This window comes from Lethenteron reissneri, chromosome 30 (assembly GCF_015708825.2).
Source record: "Lethenteron reissneri isolate LAM-NWPU_2019-01 chromosome 30, ASM1570882v1, whole genome shotgun sequence".
Lineage (NCBI taxonomy): Eukaryota > Metazoa > Chordata > Hyperoartia > Petromyzontiformes > Petromyzontidae > Lethenteron > Lethenteron reissneri.
In genome coordinates this window covers 1,978,377-1,996,627 of record NC_083808.1, presented here as the reverse complement: position 1 = coordinate 1,996,627, position 18,251 = coordinate 1,978,377, and the positions used below count along the sequence as shown (strand labels likewise).

Genomic DNA, 18,251 nt, shown 5'->3' with positions numbered 1-18,251 from the left:
ACACACACAGACAAAGATCTCCGTATAGCCCAAACGGGTCACTGGGGCAAGTGCTGCTAAGCGAGTGCCGATGAGGGTCGTCGCGCACACACCTAAGCGAGTGCAATGTCACCACAGCACTCGTGCCAGGCTAGGTGTGCTTTGAGGGCGCGATGTCACACGCCGGCACACACGTACGGACACACGTGGGCCTCACCTTTCTTGTCCTTCTTGGGCGTCGCCTCCTCCTCCATGGCGCTCGCCCCCATGAGCGTGAGGATGATGCCCGTTTGAGAGTTCATGCCCACGGCGGCCACCACCATGCGGCCCGAGCCCTCCATCACGTGCGTGCCTGCCAGCGGGACACGGCGCCCACAGCCGGTGTTCAACTGTGGTCACACGCAGGTGCTTCCAGCTTTTACCCCGCCTCCACCCCCCCCCCCCCACCACCAAAGTGACCAGAGGTACCTGGAAGTATCTGCAAGTAACCCTCAAGTCCCAGATAGTGCGCGCAACTACTCGGAAGAACCACAAGTACCACGAGTAACTGCTTAGCACCTGAAATTGTTCACAAGTACCTGCCAAGTAACACCAAACACCCGCAAGGGCCTGCAAGTACCCGGACGTATCAGCAAGTACCCTGCATACCTGCAAATACCATTAAGCGCTCACGAGGACCTGCAAGCACCGAAGTGCCCGCAAGTACAAGCAGTATCTGCAAGTATGTGTAAGAACAAGCCGCAAGTGGCAGTTGCTGTTGTGGCTATCATGTAAGGTGCTGTGTATGTCCATCTCTTGGCGCCATGACCTGGTTAGGAAAAGTGCAATCCGCGTTGAGTTGCCCCCACGAGCTTCTCACGGGTTTTCAGGAACGTGTCAATATGCTGCGCCTCTTCATCATGGCGTGCCAAAATACGGTTGCGTCATTTAACAATTTGTTTCAAGTTTGCAACATTTTCCTGGTGTCTCAGGAGGATGGCTGCCTTTGTTGTTGGCAGTGCCAGGGGAGGGGGGGGGGGGCACTCTCAGTAGAAACGCTTTGAACGTCATTTTTGTAGCTCTCCCTGGCGGCGCTGGGCTGCACGGTGCGGGGCTGTGTGCGATCGGCGGCTCAGGGGACGAGACGAATTCAGAATAAAAAATCACGGTCGTGTCTACTGTATGTCCAGACAGCATGGTTGGCTACGTACGGTGCAAAAGAGGTTCAAGATGCATCCATACATGTGAAGTATTGGAAATGACGGCAGGAACTCCTTGACGGGTAACACACTTTTTATTAAATCTTGACGTGTCACGATACAACGTGTGGTCTCTATTCTTCTGACTATACACTTCACTTAACTCGTGTAGACTCTATGCCTCTGGCTACACACACTTCACTTGACTCGTGTAGACCCTATGCCTCTGGCTACACACACTTCACTTGACTCGTGTAGACTCTATGCCTCTGGCTACACACACTTCACTTGACTCGTGTAGACCCTATGCCTCTGGCTACACACACTTCACTTGACTCGTGTAGACCCTATGCCTCTGGCTACACACATTTCACTTGACTCGTGTAGACCCTATGCCTCTGGCTACACACACTGCATTCCGCCTCTGGGTTACACAGAGTCCCGGTCCCTTTAGGACAGCGGGACTAGGTACCGCAGGGCCCTATCTCTTCCTCCCCGTCTTCAGTCTTCGCTGGTTACACACTGCCCGTGCGCCTGTGTGCATCCCCTTATATAGCCCCCGCTCACGGGAGACGGAGCGGATGCGGACCTCGACGTGAGCATCACTCCTTAGTTAACCAATGACGACGCGCTGTTCCTACGATCCGTTTTCCCCAGCGCGTGTTACCACTACCCAACCAATCACACCGCGCTGCCACCCGATCACTCCCTCTCAAGCGCGTCACCGGCACACAGCCAATCAGCACCACATAACCCACGACCCCGCGCTGACCCCTGATCCTTCACCGTCAGCGCCCGTCACCACCCACACAGCCAATCACTACGCGCTGGCACACGATCCCTACCCCAGCGCGTATCACCACTACACATGCATGCATACAAAAGCCTCCGATTCAACGTCGAGCCATCCAGAGCTGGCGCTACCCCATCGGGGTGGGCCCTGAGCAGCATTGATGTTTGAGGCTCCACTCTTTCGTGGAATGAACTCCCGAGTGAGTTGACGGGACAGATGACGGACAAGGCATTGAGATGTAGCGCGGTGAGATCGCTGTGGACAAAAGATAGAGTTGGAGTGAGATGAGAGCAGAGGGACAGAGAGACGAGACAGTGACGTAGATAGATGAGACACGTCGGCAAGACACATCTGGGGTGAGATTCGAGAAGAGATGGAGATGAGACGTGAGAGAAGATGACAAAATATAGATGCGTGATTCGGATTTCAATTCAAGCTGAGATATTTGGTTCGGGGAATTTCTCCCCCCCCCCCCGCCATGAATCCGGGGATCTTTGAGCTTTTTTTGGGCCCTGTGTTCTTGCTTTGTTTTCTTGGGACTTGGACCATCACTGGAACCAAGGCCAGAATTATAAAACAAACCTAAACAGCAGTGGAACATAACACAACCAATTATCTTACTCAGATAACGCGACAACCGTTGTCGGGACATACAGTAGACAGACACAGTGGTGCACATTCATCCTATAAAAGAACATTAAAAACGCTTGCGGTATATATGGTTCAAAAACGCGTATCATTAAAGGGAGGAAATTACATTGTGAGCTCATACTTGGCATGGATATCAAACTACACTTCCACGCTGTCTGGACCCCAAATATTTTTTACGCAAAAACCACAGACCCCTTCCATTGCCGTCGCCGTGTTCAACCACCGGCAAGCGACACGCAGGCGACACGCAAAGCGGTTTTAGCGACCGACGGCGTCACCGCCACCGCCGCCACCACCACCGCTGTGGACGCACATAACAACAACAGCAACTAAAATGCAATTGAATTTGCTGCTTCACTGGGCAGTGACGTACGGGAAAGTCTCGGACATGTTTTTTCGATAACAGTGTTTTTTTTGTTGTTGTCAGAAAACCTCGCGGCTGTGAGAGATTTGCGAATTTTTTTTATTTTGGCACCGACGTTGAGTTCTGTGCCCGGTTTGTATGGTGGAAGTGGGGGGGGGTCGCCGGCCGACAGACGAGGAGCGGGCGCCAAGAGTCGGGACCCCGTGCCCTTTGCACCAAAGTGAAATCATCGCATGTTCTGCCCCCCCTCCACGCACCCCCCCCCTGCCCCACACTGCCCCCACCCCACGCACTACCCCCCCCTTGCACTCCCCCCACCCCACGCACTGCCCCCCCCCCACCTGCCCCAATCCCACGCACTGCCCCCCCACACCCAATGCCTGCCCCACCCCACGCACTGCCACCCCCCTGTCACCCCCCACCCCACCACTGCCCACCCCCTGCACCCCCCCACCCCACGCAATGCCCTCCCCCCACGGCACTGCCCCCCCCCCTGCAACCCCCCCAACCCCACGCACTGCCCCCACACACGCACTGCCCCATCCCACGCACTGCCCCCCCTGCACCCCCCCCACACACCCCCCACCACCACTGCTCCCCCCCCCGCACTGCCCCCCCTTCACTCCGCCCCACCCCACACACTGCCCCCCCCCCCACTGGCACTGCTCCCCCCCTGCACCCCCCACCCCCACGCACTCCCACCTGCACCCACCCACCCAAACACTGCCCCCCCCCCCTGCACCCCCCACCCCACAAACATGGCCCCCCCCCTGCAACCCCCCCACCCCACTCCCATGCCCCCACCCCACGCACTGCCCCCCCCTGCACCCCCCCACCCCCACACTGCCCCCCCCTGCACCCCCCCCCCACACACTGCCCCCCCTGCACCCCCCCACCCCACGCACTGCCCCCCCCCACCCACTGCCCCCCCCTGCACCCCCCACCCCACTGCCCCCCCACCCCCACCCACCCCACGCACTGCCCCCCCCTGCACCCCCCCCCCACCCCACTGCCCCCCCCTGCACCCCCCACCCCCCACTGCCCCCACCCCACCACTGCACTGCCCCCCCTGCACCCCCCCCCCCACACACTGCCCCCCCCTGCACCCCCCCCCCCACGCACTGCCCCCCCCTGCACCCCCCCCCCCACACACTGCCCCCCCCTGCACCCCCCCCCCACGCACTGCCCCCCCCGCACCCCCCCCCCCACGCACTGCCCCCCCCTGCACCCCCCCCCCCACACACTGCCCCCCCCCTGCACCCCCCCCCCCACGCACTGCCCCCCCCCCTGCACCCCCCCCCCACACACTGCCCCCCCCCTGCACCCCCCCCCCACGCACTGCCCCCCCCCTGCACCCCCCCCCCACGCACTGCCCCCCCCCTGCACCCCCCCCCCCACGCACTGCCCCCCCCCTGCACCCCCCCACCCCACACACTGCCCCCCCCCCCCCACACACTGCCCCCCCCCCTGCACCCCCCCCCCCCCACGCACTGCCCCCCCCCCCACGCACTGCCCCCCCCCCCACGCACTGCCCCCCCCCCGCCATCGGGGTTGCTAAATGCCGGCTGGGTCTGCGTGTCGCAGATGACTTCACTGCGCACGGAGATCAAAGGGGGTTGTAATTCGCCCCCTTTGATGTCAAAAAATGACCCCGCGTGATATTGAAAAAAGAATTCCAACTACCACGCTCGCAGTAATTTGTCTGCTGGTAAAGGTCTCAAATATAATGCTTGCGCTCTATGTACGAACGAGCTGGGTAGGCGGTACGTGTCTGTATGTGTGTTGATGGTTCGTCCAAGTCCTTGTAGGCAGCTTTAGGGTTCCTTGTGGCTTAAGACAATGAATATAATAACACGTGAATGTCAATTAGACCCAGCATTGAGATGTTTGGCTAATTGCTTTAATATATCTTAAAAGTATAAGGAAGTCAGAGCACCTATATATATGGTAGAATAACATCCAAAGGTTTACAAAGATGGGTTACTTATCTCAACAGCTCAACTGCTATCTCCTGGCCACCCTGGGGCCCAGATGCATGTATGCATGTTGACCTTATTTCGCACTGTACTTAGCCAACAGTGCTAATTGGAGGTGGAGGAAATCGGAGGTGCGGGATGTGTGCGTAATCCATCAACCCTGCCTCCTGAAGCATGGGGATTTCAAGGCGTGCGCCAGCACACGCGCCCGGCCCCTATCAGCTCCACCTGGAAAAATCCCCGCCGAGGCCACAGAGACACAGGAGGCCGCGAGAGTGGTCGGGGAGAGATTTCTCACCCGACAGCAGCATGGGGTCTCTGTCGGCCGACTTCTTCACGTGGTCGGACTCGCCGGTGAGCGAGCTCTCGTCGATCTTCAGATCGTTGCTCTGGATGAGGACGCCGTCCGCCGGCAGGAGGTCACCTGCGGCCCGGCGCGGGAGACGGCGAGGGACAGGGCGAGACGGACACGGACATCGTCGGAGAGGCGGTCGGGGCAGCGCGGGATGACACTCACGGGCCGGACGGCAGTCCGGACAACATGAATGCGAGATTAAGTCAACACAGACGAGGCGAGGTGGTGCGGAGTCAAATGCGGCGGACAGCGACTCCGGGACGATGCCAGGCTCATGGTGAAGGATGCTCAGCCTACACTCTGCTAGTTCTAGGATGTGTGGGAACAGGAGGAGGACGAGGCTGGCAATGATTCACCTTTGGACAATTCGTCATCTTCATTGCCGTGCGTTTAGTTTGTTGTAACACGGCGATAAATAGCGCTCCGTGCCACGGCGCAGATTTAGCTGGATGTGCTGCGTAGACACCCGATTGGTTGTCGGGAAGTACAACTCGTGGTGAACACCCAACCACAGTGGGAGAGCAATACCCTGCAGAATCTCACGCCTATTTCTTTTCCGAAGGGTTCTGCTTTGGGACGATTAGCCAATTCCATCGATGAGCGTTCGTGTACAATTTGCATGAGTGGCAAAAGGCTTGATTCCTTCACGCAAGACCTTACACACACACACGGTGGGTGTAAGAATCGGTTTGAATCGACGGTTAAATAAATCATAACATGCAGGCCGATCTCAACACCAATCGTTTCAATATGAAACAAAACCAGCACGCAAGCACTTTTGACCGAACCAGATATGAAATGTAAGATATCTCCTTCCTTAAAAGCACTCGCCACATTCATCAAGCGCCCGATCTGATAGCAGAAAAATACAGAGCAGGATAATGTGTCAGGCAATCGCTCTTCCCTCTACTCTGAAGAAGAGCCATTGCCTGGCATAACCCTGCTGATTTGGGCGCTTTGAGATTCATTGTAAATGGCGCCTGATAAATCTAAATGATTATTATTCTAACTTGATTATTCTAACTTGATTATTATTCTGATTATGGCTGCGCCTTTTTATGCTATAAAGGCAGTAATGGTAATGAATGTGGGTTTCATATTATATTTTATATATGCTCGCGTACAACTGCCAGGGTGGAGTGGTGGCATGGTGGTTCGCAAACAATGCTCTAAACCACGTGACCTGGCTTCAATTATAAATTAGGGGTCGCACTGTCAAATTATTTTTGTATAATTTTACCGTGCCATTTATATATTTTTTCTATTTCATTTCCTCCCTTGGTGTGAATATAAAAATGTAGTGGATATGTTATAAAGCCTTTCCATGGATTTTAAATCTTTATTCTCACGTGCGAATTCAAGTTGTGACTTTAATCGCTGAAGAGAAACACCGTGACATAGGTAGCAGGTGCTACTTACAGCTTGACGGAATCCCATCATGTATTTTAATCTTTAAATAAGTAGAAAAAGTGGGGGAGTAACGTAAACACGCCATGAATCATGCGGACAAAAAACAAAACAACAACAAACACCACACAGATGGGGACACAATAAAGCACCCCATAACTACATCATGGCCACACCATCGATCTCAAAGTCTTGCACGACTGCACTGCTCCGAATTGACAGGGCACCATTACGGCAGCGAGGCGAGCCGTTATTGGCGATGACAACCCTGACCGCTGCCAAAGGTGGAGTGCTTTCCAGAGGCCGGACGGAGGGAGGGGTCGGTGACGGGGGTGAGGGGGGTAGGGGGGTGCCCGTGCGGGAAGAGGGAGGGTTGTGGGGTGTCGGTTGTAGGTCGCGGATTTCGGGCTCACCGACGTCGTCCGTGCCAGTGCTTGACGCGTCGTTGGGAGGTGGGAGGATTCATAATTTCCGCGCTCGCGCGAACGTGCTTGGTGCCAAACACGATCGCCGGTTTCCTAAAGATCTTTCAGTGTTACACAGTCGCCAAGTTCCCACGAGCAGCGGGTTCATGTCTGTCATGTTTCTATTTTTTTTTTAAAGCTGTCTTTATTTTACCAGGTGAGCCCCACTGAGCTATACAGCTCTTTTTCAGACGCGATCTTGCCACAAATGATGGCTCAACGAAGTGGCTTATCACGTGAAAATGCATAGCAGAAAAATACTCTAAATGGCGGGGGGGGGGGGGGCGGGTAAAAACGAGGAGCCGGATAAAAATCCACGCGACCACGAGGAGAACATACAAACTCCAAATATAGAGGCATCAGGGTCGAACCCACGACCTCCTGTATCCCAGGCGAGGTAGTTAACATCTGGCCAGCATGGCGCCATGATCCACATGTCAGAGCGAGTGATGCGCAATGATTGAAAACTTTGTCCTCCGGCCACATCGGTTGGCTGCTGTGCTCATCAGTCTCAGGTTCCCAAAGGCGCGCCACCCTAATGTCGTTTACCTCACTATTTCGTCCATCAGATCACAATCCATCTTCAATAACTGCCACCAGTAGGGGCGGAGTGATGGCCAAGCTCGAAGCACGGCATTGCCATTAACCTGGGGAGCCAAGATTGATTCCCAGCCGTGGCTAACATCAGAGTTGAGCACCATCTGAACCGATCGCCAACCGGCGCTGATCGGCGTGGCGAAGCGCGTCCACGCAACGCCGATGAACGACACGGCGCGGAAGAGGAGGCCACCCTCCAGCAGTCGGTCAACATACAGCCGTCGTGCTCTCCCTGGTCGAGAGAATCCAGCAATATTGACGAAGGGATCGGAAAAAGCCCAACCACTGGGCAGTCGGTCGTGCGTCCGCCCCCCCCCAACAACCCCCCACTCCCCAGGGAGCCCCAACTCACCGTACTTGACCTGGGCCACGTCGCCGACGGAGATCTCGGCCACGGGGATCTGCACGACCTGTCCGTTGCGCACCACGGAGAACTTCTGCTCCTGCTCAATGCGGTTCTGGAGGCCGCGGAACTGGCGCTCCTTGCTCCAGTCGTTGAACGCCGTGACGAGCACCACGACGGCCACCGAGAAGAGGATGGCGACGCCCTCGATCCAGCCGGCCTCCGCCTCGCCGTCGTCGCCGCCGCCGCCGCCCGCCAGTGTGCCGCACTCTGCGGGGCGTGCGTGTGCGCGTGTCGGCCACGACGAGGAAAAACGATTGCACGCGCGCACGTCTGTCTGTCTGTCTGCGTAGTGGGGAGCGGTAGCAGTGGCGGTTTCCGTGCTGCGCTACGATCACCGGTGACCCGGGTTCGATTCCCGCTCACGGTTAACGCCAGTTACCTGAGCCGGTCCCGGGCCATCCACTAGGTCGACTCAGCCTCAATTGAGTATCTGGTGTGGTGTTTAAACATCGCCACTGGGAGGGAGACAAAGGCGGCCGGGCGTGGTGCTGGCCACCCACTCCCTCGTGTGCCGTGCAATACGACTCCCTACTAAAATGTTGTTTATATTGCATCGAGTTTACAGACAGACGGACGGAGCTAAACACGTTAACGCTTTAAAAACTCGGTCGGGGCGCGTAAAGAAATATCTGAATGCGTTGTGTACTTGGACGGCCCTCTTGTCACTCCACTGCTGGATGAGGGCCTCCCCAACCCGTGCAGGTCATGGGGATTATTTGAGCATACTTCACCACTTCGGTCAGTGCCGGTTGGAGATTCCTGCACCTCCCTCTGCCCCCTACAACATCGTCCCACGCAGCCGCTTGAGAACCTCTTCTACGACGCAACGGCTAATCCAGGCTCACACCTGCTTAGCTCACGAGACCCTGGCGCACTCTGGGTGACTGAACGCGCAAAGCTGGTGATGAGATACCCCAGGAGTGCCTACAGATGGCCGCACAGTGAACTTAAACGATTAACTTTTTCCGTTTAATCCGCCTGCTTTCACCAAACGCGTCGCGCTCTGCGCAGCAATGAGATGTCGTGCGAGTTATCAAAGTTTTGAGGTTTTTTTGCCTCCCTTCCAGGACGTCTCCTTAAACACCTGGCTGACCATCCGTGAAATTGAGCTTCGTAGCTCATCGGATTCCTCCAGGATAAATAAAGATTCTGGTGATTCTGAAATGGTTGGAGGCGACCGTCCGTTTGTTGACGAAGCGAGAGGCTCGGCGACGACGCGTCTACGGGCGCAGGGGCCGTGCGGACGCGGCGACGTTACCATCGCTGCTCTCCTCGGGCGGCCGGTAGAAGGAGAGGCCGAGGGAGACGATGGCGGCGATCTCCAGGATGATGAGCGTCACGTCCTGCAGGGCCTCCCACACGAGCTCCAGGAAGGACTTGGCCTTCTGCGGGGGGATGACGTTTCTGCCGAACGCCTGCCTCCTCCTCTCCAGGTCGCTCGCGCTGTCGCTCAGCCCTGGCCGCCGCAGCAGCAACGGCACCGGGGGGCGGAAGGAGGGGGGGGGTGGTCGTGATGAGACGGTGGCACGGGGAGGTGGCACGGAGTGATGGCAAGGGGAGGTAGAGTGTCGTGATGAGATGTTGGCACGGACGGGGTGATGGCACGGGGTGATGGCACGACGAGGTGGCACGGGGTGATGGCACTTCGTGATGAGACGATGTCACAGGGAGCTGTCACGAGGTGGTGGAGTGGGGTTATGGAATGGAGTGGTGGCATGGGGTGAGGCGGTGCGCACAGCCGAGACTCGTGGAAATAACCGCGTTCATATTGTTGCGCAACGTCGCTGTAAACACGACGGGCAGAGCCAATTCCGTCGATTCAAGCAAAACGCAAGTGCCCACTCACGCCATTGCTGGCGGAATGGGCCGCCACGACAGGGAGCCCCTCTAGTGGGTACTTGGCCTCCTCTTTCACGCTGGCCAGTACGTCTTGGAAGAGGTGGGGGTACCCACACTTTACCCCACCACACGGAGGGGAGATTCGAGAAACGTTCTCCGTTGTTTCAACTGCCACGCCGGGAGACACCTGGATTGCAAGTCCAGCGCGCTCAAGTTTTACACCACAGCGGTATCCTTGGCAGTTATTAGTAAAACTGCAATATTTATTGCCGTCACGAATTGCATTTTAAAAACCCATGACAGAAGCTCCAGGGGAGGCCCCACATTGAGACTCCGCATGAATGCAGAGACACAGAGGGCAGAATTAAATCGCCAAAAACCTGCTTCATAAAGAGATGCATCAGGCGCACAAAGTAATCCGGCGTTGCACACTAACATGGGATGAGCCGGGATGAAAGGAAAAATTAAGGGATAAGCACGACATATAGATATTTTTCATGAAATAGAGTGTGTGCTGCGGTCGTGGTTCAGAGGTCACAGCACTAAGCCCAACACCGCTGGGATCCAGGGGTCCAATTCAGGTTTCGGCCGCCCGCGATTAATCAGCAGCTCGGACCGGAGGCAGCTGCTTTGCGTGAACCATTCGGCCTCGACAGCTTGCCTTTCCCTCGTCCTTCTGAGGTGGAGAAGCCTAGAAACACTTGTCCTGTGGATAGACTCACCCCCACCGAAGGAATGTGGAATTTCCACCACCGGTTGATGGCTGCAAATAGGAGACGGGTGCTCTGCCAGGCTCAACTGAATGGCAAACTGCTTTGACCTTCGACTCCCGTTAAGGCGGTCCACTGCCAGAAATGACAGGTCTGCTCTACAATTTTCCAGTGAGGGCCTTCCTCTTTTCTCTGCTGCCCATTACTGTCTCTCTTCTGAAAGATGCCTCCTCTTATTTTCCCGTACGATGTGCAAATCTCAACGTTTTTGCCAGGGCGTTTTTGAGATGCAGTCGCATTTCAACGCTCTCCAAATCCTAATACACTGCATGGCGAGGCTTCCTCGGATAAACAAAGGACATTATTATAATCTTGACTATTACCGGAGGTATAAAATGCAACAATGGCTGGTCTATCTGGCCCCCTTTCCCGGGCGACAAGGAAGCGATGTGGCAGAAGAGAAACAACACTGTAGGCCATGGCTGATGTGTTTTTTATTAACGTTGCTCATATTCCCGATGTCATCCCCACTACGCTATCGGCGTCACGTTACGAATGAAAGCACCCATTAGGAGGTATCGTAGTGCAGTGCGAGACGTCGTGTTAGCGAGCGGCCCGCGGAATTGGATATCGCAGAGCTACCATAGAGATCCCTTCAAGTGACCTTTGATCCACGGAGAGTAATGTCCTTCGCACGGCACCGCACCAACGTGTCATTTTCAGAGATAGAATTCAGGCAAATCAAGCTCAGCACCGAAGTTGATGCGACGGAATTTGTTTTTGTTGTTGTTTGTCGGCGAGCGTGCCAGGACCACGAACCCCGCGGCGCTTGAGAACGGGCGGCCCCGTGAGCGCACGTACCGTCGGTGGGCACCATGAACAGCACGTACCGTCGGTGGGCGAGGTCTTGAGACGGCGGCACAGCCCCGGCACGTCCGTGTACTTCTGCTGGATGTCGTGGAGGGCGGTCTCACCGCGGAGCTCCATGAGGGAGCGCAGCTCCATGAGGGAGCAGCCGAATTGCCCGCCATCCGAGCCATCCGACCTCGGAGACAGGGCCTCCGAGCCGTTGTTGGCGGCCATCGGGGCTCGCTCGCTTGTCGCTCGTTAAAATAGCGCAGTCGGACTTTGGGTTCCCCGTGGCCTTCGTAGGAAGCGTGCGTGTGTGCGTTGTTGTTTTAATGTGAGATTTTGTAATGACGAATTACGATGATGATGTTTGTCTTTGATTCTTCAAAAAAATAAGCGGCAGCAATTTCATTTGGCGTTTGAAAGTTCTCTGATTTTCTTCATTCTCTTGATTTTCCCAACCAAAACACAACAAAGACGAATCCTCAGCGATTCAAATTGTCCACGGCTTCAACGAACGACAACGATAACACGACGACACCAGGACACGCGGGCGTGCCGCTCCCAAACCTCCAACGACGATCCCCTCGAACCCACGCCCGCCTCACGCCGCCCGCTCCAAGCCGCCACGGAGCAGGCAGAGCCCTCTCGACATTTCTCCCCGGATGCCTTCGAGGCACCCCGGCGAGCCGAGCAGCTACGCGAAGAGCTCCCGCGGAGGCCCCCGTACGTGGAGCCGCCCACTCCAGCAGGCAGCCGGCGTCGTCGGGAAACAATGCCGCTCGTGGAATCGAGCCCAAGTCCGCGGGGCGGCGTCTCGCGTGTGGCGGCGGCGGCTACGGCGAGCGGCCCCCTGGAAAACAAAGAGCATTGTGAGTTTGGCCACTTCACGCCCGAGGGGCGAACGCTCCGTGGTTATCGACGATCGGAACGCTTCCGAGCAGCGGCGGTGGCGGTGGCGGCTGGCGGGCAGCGGGCGATCGAATCTCGCCGACGCCGGAGGGGAGAGGGGGGAGGGGAGGGAGAGACTCCGCCGATCGAGACTCGCGTTTCGCGTCGGTCAACACCGACCCGGCTCCGATGGAAACGCACCGATCCGCCCGGGCCACTCGCTCAGCGGCACGGTCAATCGCCTCCCTATCACTCGTCTATCGCTGCCACGACTGCGACCACTAGCTCTGGTTAATAATGTGCCCCTGAAGTTCGCTCCTTGATTCCTCCACCGGTGTTGAGGACAGCGTCTATCAGGCACTGACTGTTTCGTCTCGTCCCATACTCCGTGCTGAACCACCAGCAACACCACAACGCATTCAGGCACGTAGGCACTCACCCACCCACTAATTCACACCCTCACCCACTCACTCACCGTGTTCCACCACCGCCACATTGCAGGTGACAATGATTCTCTTGCTGTGTGTGCCCTCACACAGCTCCACACAGGGATCCCTCCCATCGCCTCTTCTCCCCAAGATCTCGCCACAGCCGCTCTCAATTCAAGGAACGTGTCTGTCTACCCGTATCTATTGCACGTTCAACGGTGCTGTTTGTTGCTGGCCTCATTGCTCCTGCCTATTGCCAGCCCTGTCGTGTGCGGCTATTTAACGAGGTGGGGCTGGTGGTGGGGGGGGGGGCACGACACAGCGAACGTTCGCTCAACGTTAGACCACGTCAAACGGGCTGAACAGAACGAGTGACGATTCGCTCCGCTGTTCTCTGTCGTGCATTCTGCTCCGGCGCTCGCCCCGTGCGCGTGTCACGGGCAACGTTCGCATTCGCCGGAGTTGCCCCGATGATTGTGGGTCCGACCGTCGTGTGAGGACGCGGTGCCAATTCTGGGCGGTAACTCTCCGCCACCCGGCGACAGAGCCAGTCAAAGCGAGTTGTCACCCCCATGAGCAAATCTCGCCAGATTGTTTTTTTTTGTCAGCAAACCCGGTGGATGTTGAAAAGAGAACTACATTTTTGACCAAACCAATGGGCTGTTTGCCCCCACGTGAAAGCTGGATTCGATTGGCCCTCTCCCAGGTGGCAGAGGTATCGAGCTGAACATTGGCATTCTACCTCGTCGATGATCCAAGCCAGCAGCAACTAATCACGAAGCACGAGTCACGCGTGTATGTGGCTACAGGTGTGGTGCAGAGCTGGCAAACTTCGAATAGGAAACACCACCGGTTCAATATCGTAACAACATTTGTTTTACTCGACTGTAAGAATTTAAAAGGAGGGGGCTGAGTTTTCAGGGCTGCCGCAGCTGATGACAACCACGACGACTGGCGCTGGTGTTGCGAGTAGTTATTGTGTCTCGTAGGCAGGGAGATACCGGGGTAAAAAGTCACGCACTGCAATGGGTTTGCGAAGCCCGCTTCAATAATTGACGGTAGGGACGCGACTGGACAACGCACTAGCGGAGAGTTGTACCTCGGGCGATTACTGATGGCGCATGGGGATTCGAATGAACGGGTGGAGAGAGAGAGAGATCAAGAGAAGGGCTTGAGGGATTCCAGAAAGCCGACTTCAACGCTGACAAGCGGCATCTCAACTTGGCCAGGGAAGAGCGCTCACAGTCCGCGCGCGTCGCATCCCAAACATGGGCACTGGCAGACAAGGTGGAAGAAGACAGAAAGTCTCACAAGCACGCTTGGAAGCGTCGCCGAGAGACAGGTCGAGTGAGATGTTAATTAGGACGCGACACGAGGAGGAATGACGGCTGGATGCGGGAATCTGGCGACGGAACGGCAGCCAATGGATACAGCACGCTCGAGAGGACGTCCTCCGTGGAGACGGAGCGGCTAGATCCGCTCGTGCAGGAGTGAGATGGATCGTGGCATCGCAGGAATCACGATGGAGGGCTACGGATCGCAGTATATAGATCAAGGCGCATAACAATAACGAGACTAGGGGAGACCTTCGGCTAAGCTACGTACAATGCAAAGCTCCGATCACCCTCGGGGCACGGCCCACAGACGAGAATCGGGATTAAAGGCCGTCCGATTATTTGGGATTCTAACTCACAAATCGTGGAGTTAAAGTGCCCATCACCTCCGAACCCCTCGGGTCTCCAAACAGCTGCCTTGCGCCGGCTCCGAGCTATTCTATCCGAGGACATATGGGGCGGCTCGGTCGAGATGTCTGGGTGTGGGGATCAGGAGCTATTTGAAGTTGAGCTATTACCCCCCCTCCCCTCCCCAGAGAGGCGGTCCCCGTTGGCGCAGAGCGGCGTGTAATCTGGGTCTGCGAGAGATAGCGAGGCGCTGGGTCTGTGAGCAGCTCTCCTCTCGCGGCATCACCACACGCCCCCCCCCCCCACACACTCGCTCCACCCCTCCCTCTCTCCGACCCTAACGTGGCCACAATTCTGGTCATTTCACTTTTCAAATTTTCTTCCTTCAACGGTTGCTGGAAAGCGCAAACAAAATGTGTGTTTTTTTGTTGTGTTCACGCACCGGTCGGCATAGCGACGCAGCGTGGAGCGGTGGCGCAGAGGATAGCGCGCTGCGCTTTGAAGACAGATACCCGGCTTCTATTCCAGGCCACGGGTAACATCAGTGGCGAGTGATGTCTGAACCGGTCCCGGCTGCCGTAAGCGGCCTCACCGATCTAAACACCAGCGTGGTGAAGTATGGTCAGACAATCACCGCAACTCGCACAAGGTGCAAGAGGCCCTCATCCATCAGTGGATCGACACAGGGTTGTAAATAATTACACTATTATTATTATTCGCCAAAATTTAACTGCAATACATTTGAAAAACATGCGATTGGCATCAGCAGGCAAGCAACACCGCAGTGCTGCATGTAAGACGCCCTGCGTTACTAACGAGGAATACAAAAGAGGTTCACTCGAGATATTTTCTGGTGCCGCTGCGCCTGAGACGACCCGGCCCAGCCGGGAGTTCCAGACGAACACTCGTCCAGGCAGGGCCGGATTAAGATTGTGTAGGCCACTGGGTTACAGGTACTGTGAGGCCCCCAGTAATATTTCCAAAAGGAAAACAAAGTTAAAGAAAAATAAAATTTATTTGTACAATGCTAACAACAAATAAAATTCAGGATTAATAACCAAAACAACTTTTCACTTCAATCTCTGGAGGCGCTCCAGCTGGCGGAGGCCCCTGGGCTGCATCCACTAAAGCCCCCGTGGTGCCTTAATCCGACCCTGCGTCCAGGGCAGATGAGAACCACACTCACACACAAAACAAAGACAAAGATCCCCCCATATAACCTGACCAGACCGTTGGGGCAAGTGCTGTTAGCGAGCACCTACGAAGACCAGTACTACGGCAAACGAATAGGGTGGGTGGCCAACACCACGCCCGGTCGCCTTTGTCTCCCCAGTGGCGATGTTTTCACACACCCCACCGGGTACTCATTTGAGGCTGAGTCGACCTAGGGGGGGGGGGCCAGGACCGGTTCAGATAATCGTCACTGGTGTTGGCCGTGAGCGAGAATCTAACGCGCGTCGCCAGGTTCGCAGAGTAGCGCCCTAACCGCTACACTACCGCTCCACACGCGCACACACGCCGACACACACACAGGCGCACACACACGCGCACACACACACAGGCGCACACACACGCGCACACACGCCGACACACACACACACGCGCACACAGGCGCACACACACACGCGCACACACGCCGACACACACACGCGCACACACACACGCGCGCACACACACGCGGACACACACGTGGACACACACACGCACACACACACGCGCACGCGCACACACGCGGACACACGCACACACACGCCGACACACACACACGCGCACGCGCACACACGCGGACACACGCAGACACACGCACGTGGACACACACACACACGCACGCGCACACACGCCGACACACGCGCACACACACACGTGGACACACACGCACGCGCACACACGCAGACACACGCTGTCGTGCGCGTTCCGTCACCTTCGTCAAACTTGGCACGGCAGGCGCCGTTCTTATTTTTTTGGGGTTGGGTGGGAGGTGACTGCCGTTGGATGGTTGTCATCACGTCCTGCGGGGCCGGGAGCGTTTCCCTCTCCGCAGCGATAGCAGGGAGCGTGGAGGTGGGGAGAGGGAGGCGTTCGAGCCACTCGTGGGTTCAGTGACGACGACGGCGTTCTGCAGGATCGCCTTCGTCTGCGTAACGATTCGCAAACGACGCAAATCGGTGGACCGTCGTCAGTTTGGGGTTCGTATGTACGCATGTGTATTATGTTGAACCTCTTACGCGCCGTACGTAGCCAACCGTGCCAATCGGTTGGCTACATATGCTGTGGTTGAAGAATCACTTTTGTTGAACGTTGTCATCGGATGTAGTCTCTGGAGGGGTTCACGTCAATTCGTTGAAAAAATATCCAAATATGTAACAATGATCCTCACGCGTACAATCCGACGGATGCAATGTGAGCCCAATGACTCATATTCATCGTTGCGTCGTTACATCACGTGCCGATGTCGTACAAACCCAAGGAGACACATTTCCTGACGTAAACATTCAGAGATGACAACTCCTCCTCCACAGACGAGTTCCCCACCACCGTGAGGGTGGAGAAGGTCCCAACCTCTCGGCTCCCCACGGACACGGACTCACGCTGCCCGGCCATGACCTCACGGCTTTCATCCAGCAGTGGAACGATGAAGTCCCGCGTATGTACAACGGGGGTCCTCATTGACACGCACCAAAAATATGTCATTTCATCCGACCCACCGTCTAAAGCCCACTTCGCACCTTCATAATAAGCGAGCAAACTTCTACACCGATCGCTGAGCGACATGGTGCTCAGGTTGGTGTCGTCGTTTCAGCGATGAGACGCAACTCCTGCAAATCGCTCTCATTGTGCGGGCGTCCAGTGCTTTGTCGCGCACAAAGCGCCGAGCGCCCGCGGAGGCTCCCTTACTCCACCGGCTTGGCAGCTTGTTTTTAATAATTTATTTGCAAATAGATATTTTTTTTGGTTTTCTTTCTTTCAACATTCGATGCTTGGGGGGGGCTTTGAATCGGGCACACGGTGACCTACGCGCGTGTGATGCCAGGGGTCTCCAATATTCCATTTGACAGCGCGCACCCAACAATCGTTATGAGTCGCCGCAAAACACCTACACCCCCCCCCCCCCCCACCACGCGCCAGGAGGAATACGTAGCGGGGATCAAACCTTTGATTGAAAGAAGATTCGCTCAGCGGCAAGTGACCGCTTAGACTACCAAATCACATTGTGATCAGCATCGGTCCTCAGCAACACGATGCGTACAAAACGAGTCGCAGTCAATTGTCAACACCTCCGCTAAACTAAGCCACCCCGGTCGCGTCGGACATTGTTTGACCATACTTCACCACGCCGGTGGTGAGCGGGCATCAAAGTCGCGTCGCCGGGCGATGCTCACCCCCGCTTCGCCCCACATCTACAATCACGTACGGAGAGGTTACGTGAACGCACACCCATAACGTGCTATTCACCCGATATTGTTTACCTTATAAAGTACTCCCAGCAATTACAGAGACGCATTGAATGTTATTAATAACCATTACACCATCGCGCAGCCACTTGGCCAACTGAAACAATGTACACCACGGCCTGCAGCTATCGGTCTTTGTTCCAAAGCCATTCGGAACACAAAGGTGCACTTGCAAAGCACTGGATAATTAAATACTATGTCGCGTTTTATTTACATAAAGCGGTATTATA

General features: G+C 56.2%; 1 protein-coding gene across 6 annotated transcripts in view; it reads right to left on the bottom strand.

Moving 5' to 3' along the window:
* Positions 1-18,251, bottom strand: part of LOC133349383 (plasma membrane calcium-transporting ATPase 2-like) — a 94,394-nt gene that overhangs the window by 44,051 nt on the left and 32,092 nt on the right. For 5 of the 6 annotated variants that reach the window (XM_061562763.1, XM_061562766.1, XM_061562762.1 and 2 more), the window contains 5 exons: positions 11,610-12,421; positions 9,429-9,626; positions 8,117-8,377; positions 5,240-5,365; positions 197-331 (listed from right to left, as the gene is read on the bottom strand). In XM_061562763.1, coding sequence (XP_061418747.1) covers positions 197-331; positions 5,240-5,365; positions 8,117-8,377; positions 9,429-9,626; positions 11,610-11,802 — 913 coding nt within the window. In that variant the 5' untranslated portion in view covers positions 11,803-12,421. Of the gene's footprint in view, positions 1-196; positions 332-5,239; positions 5,366-8,116; positions 8,378-9,428; positions 9,627-11,609; positions 12,422-16,490; positions 16,704-18,251 lie in introns of all 6 variants that reach the window. The other variant, XM_061562764.1, reaches the window with a different exon arrangement.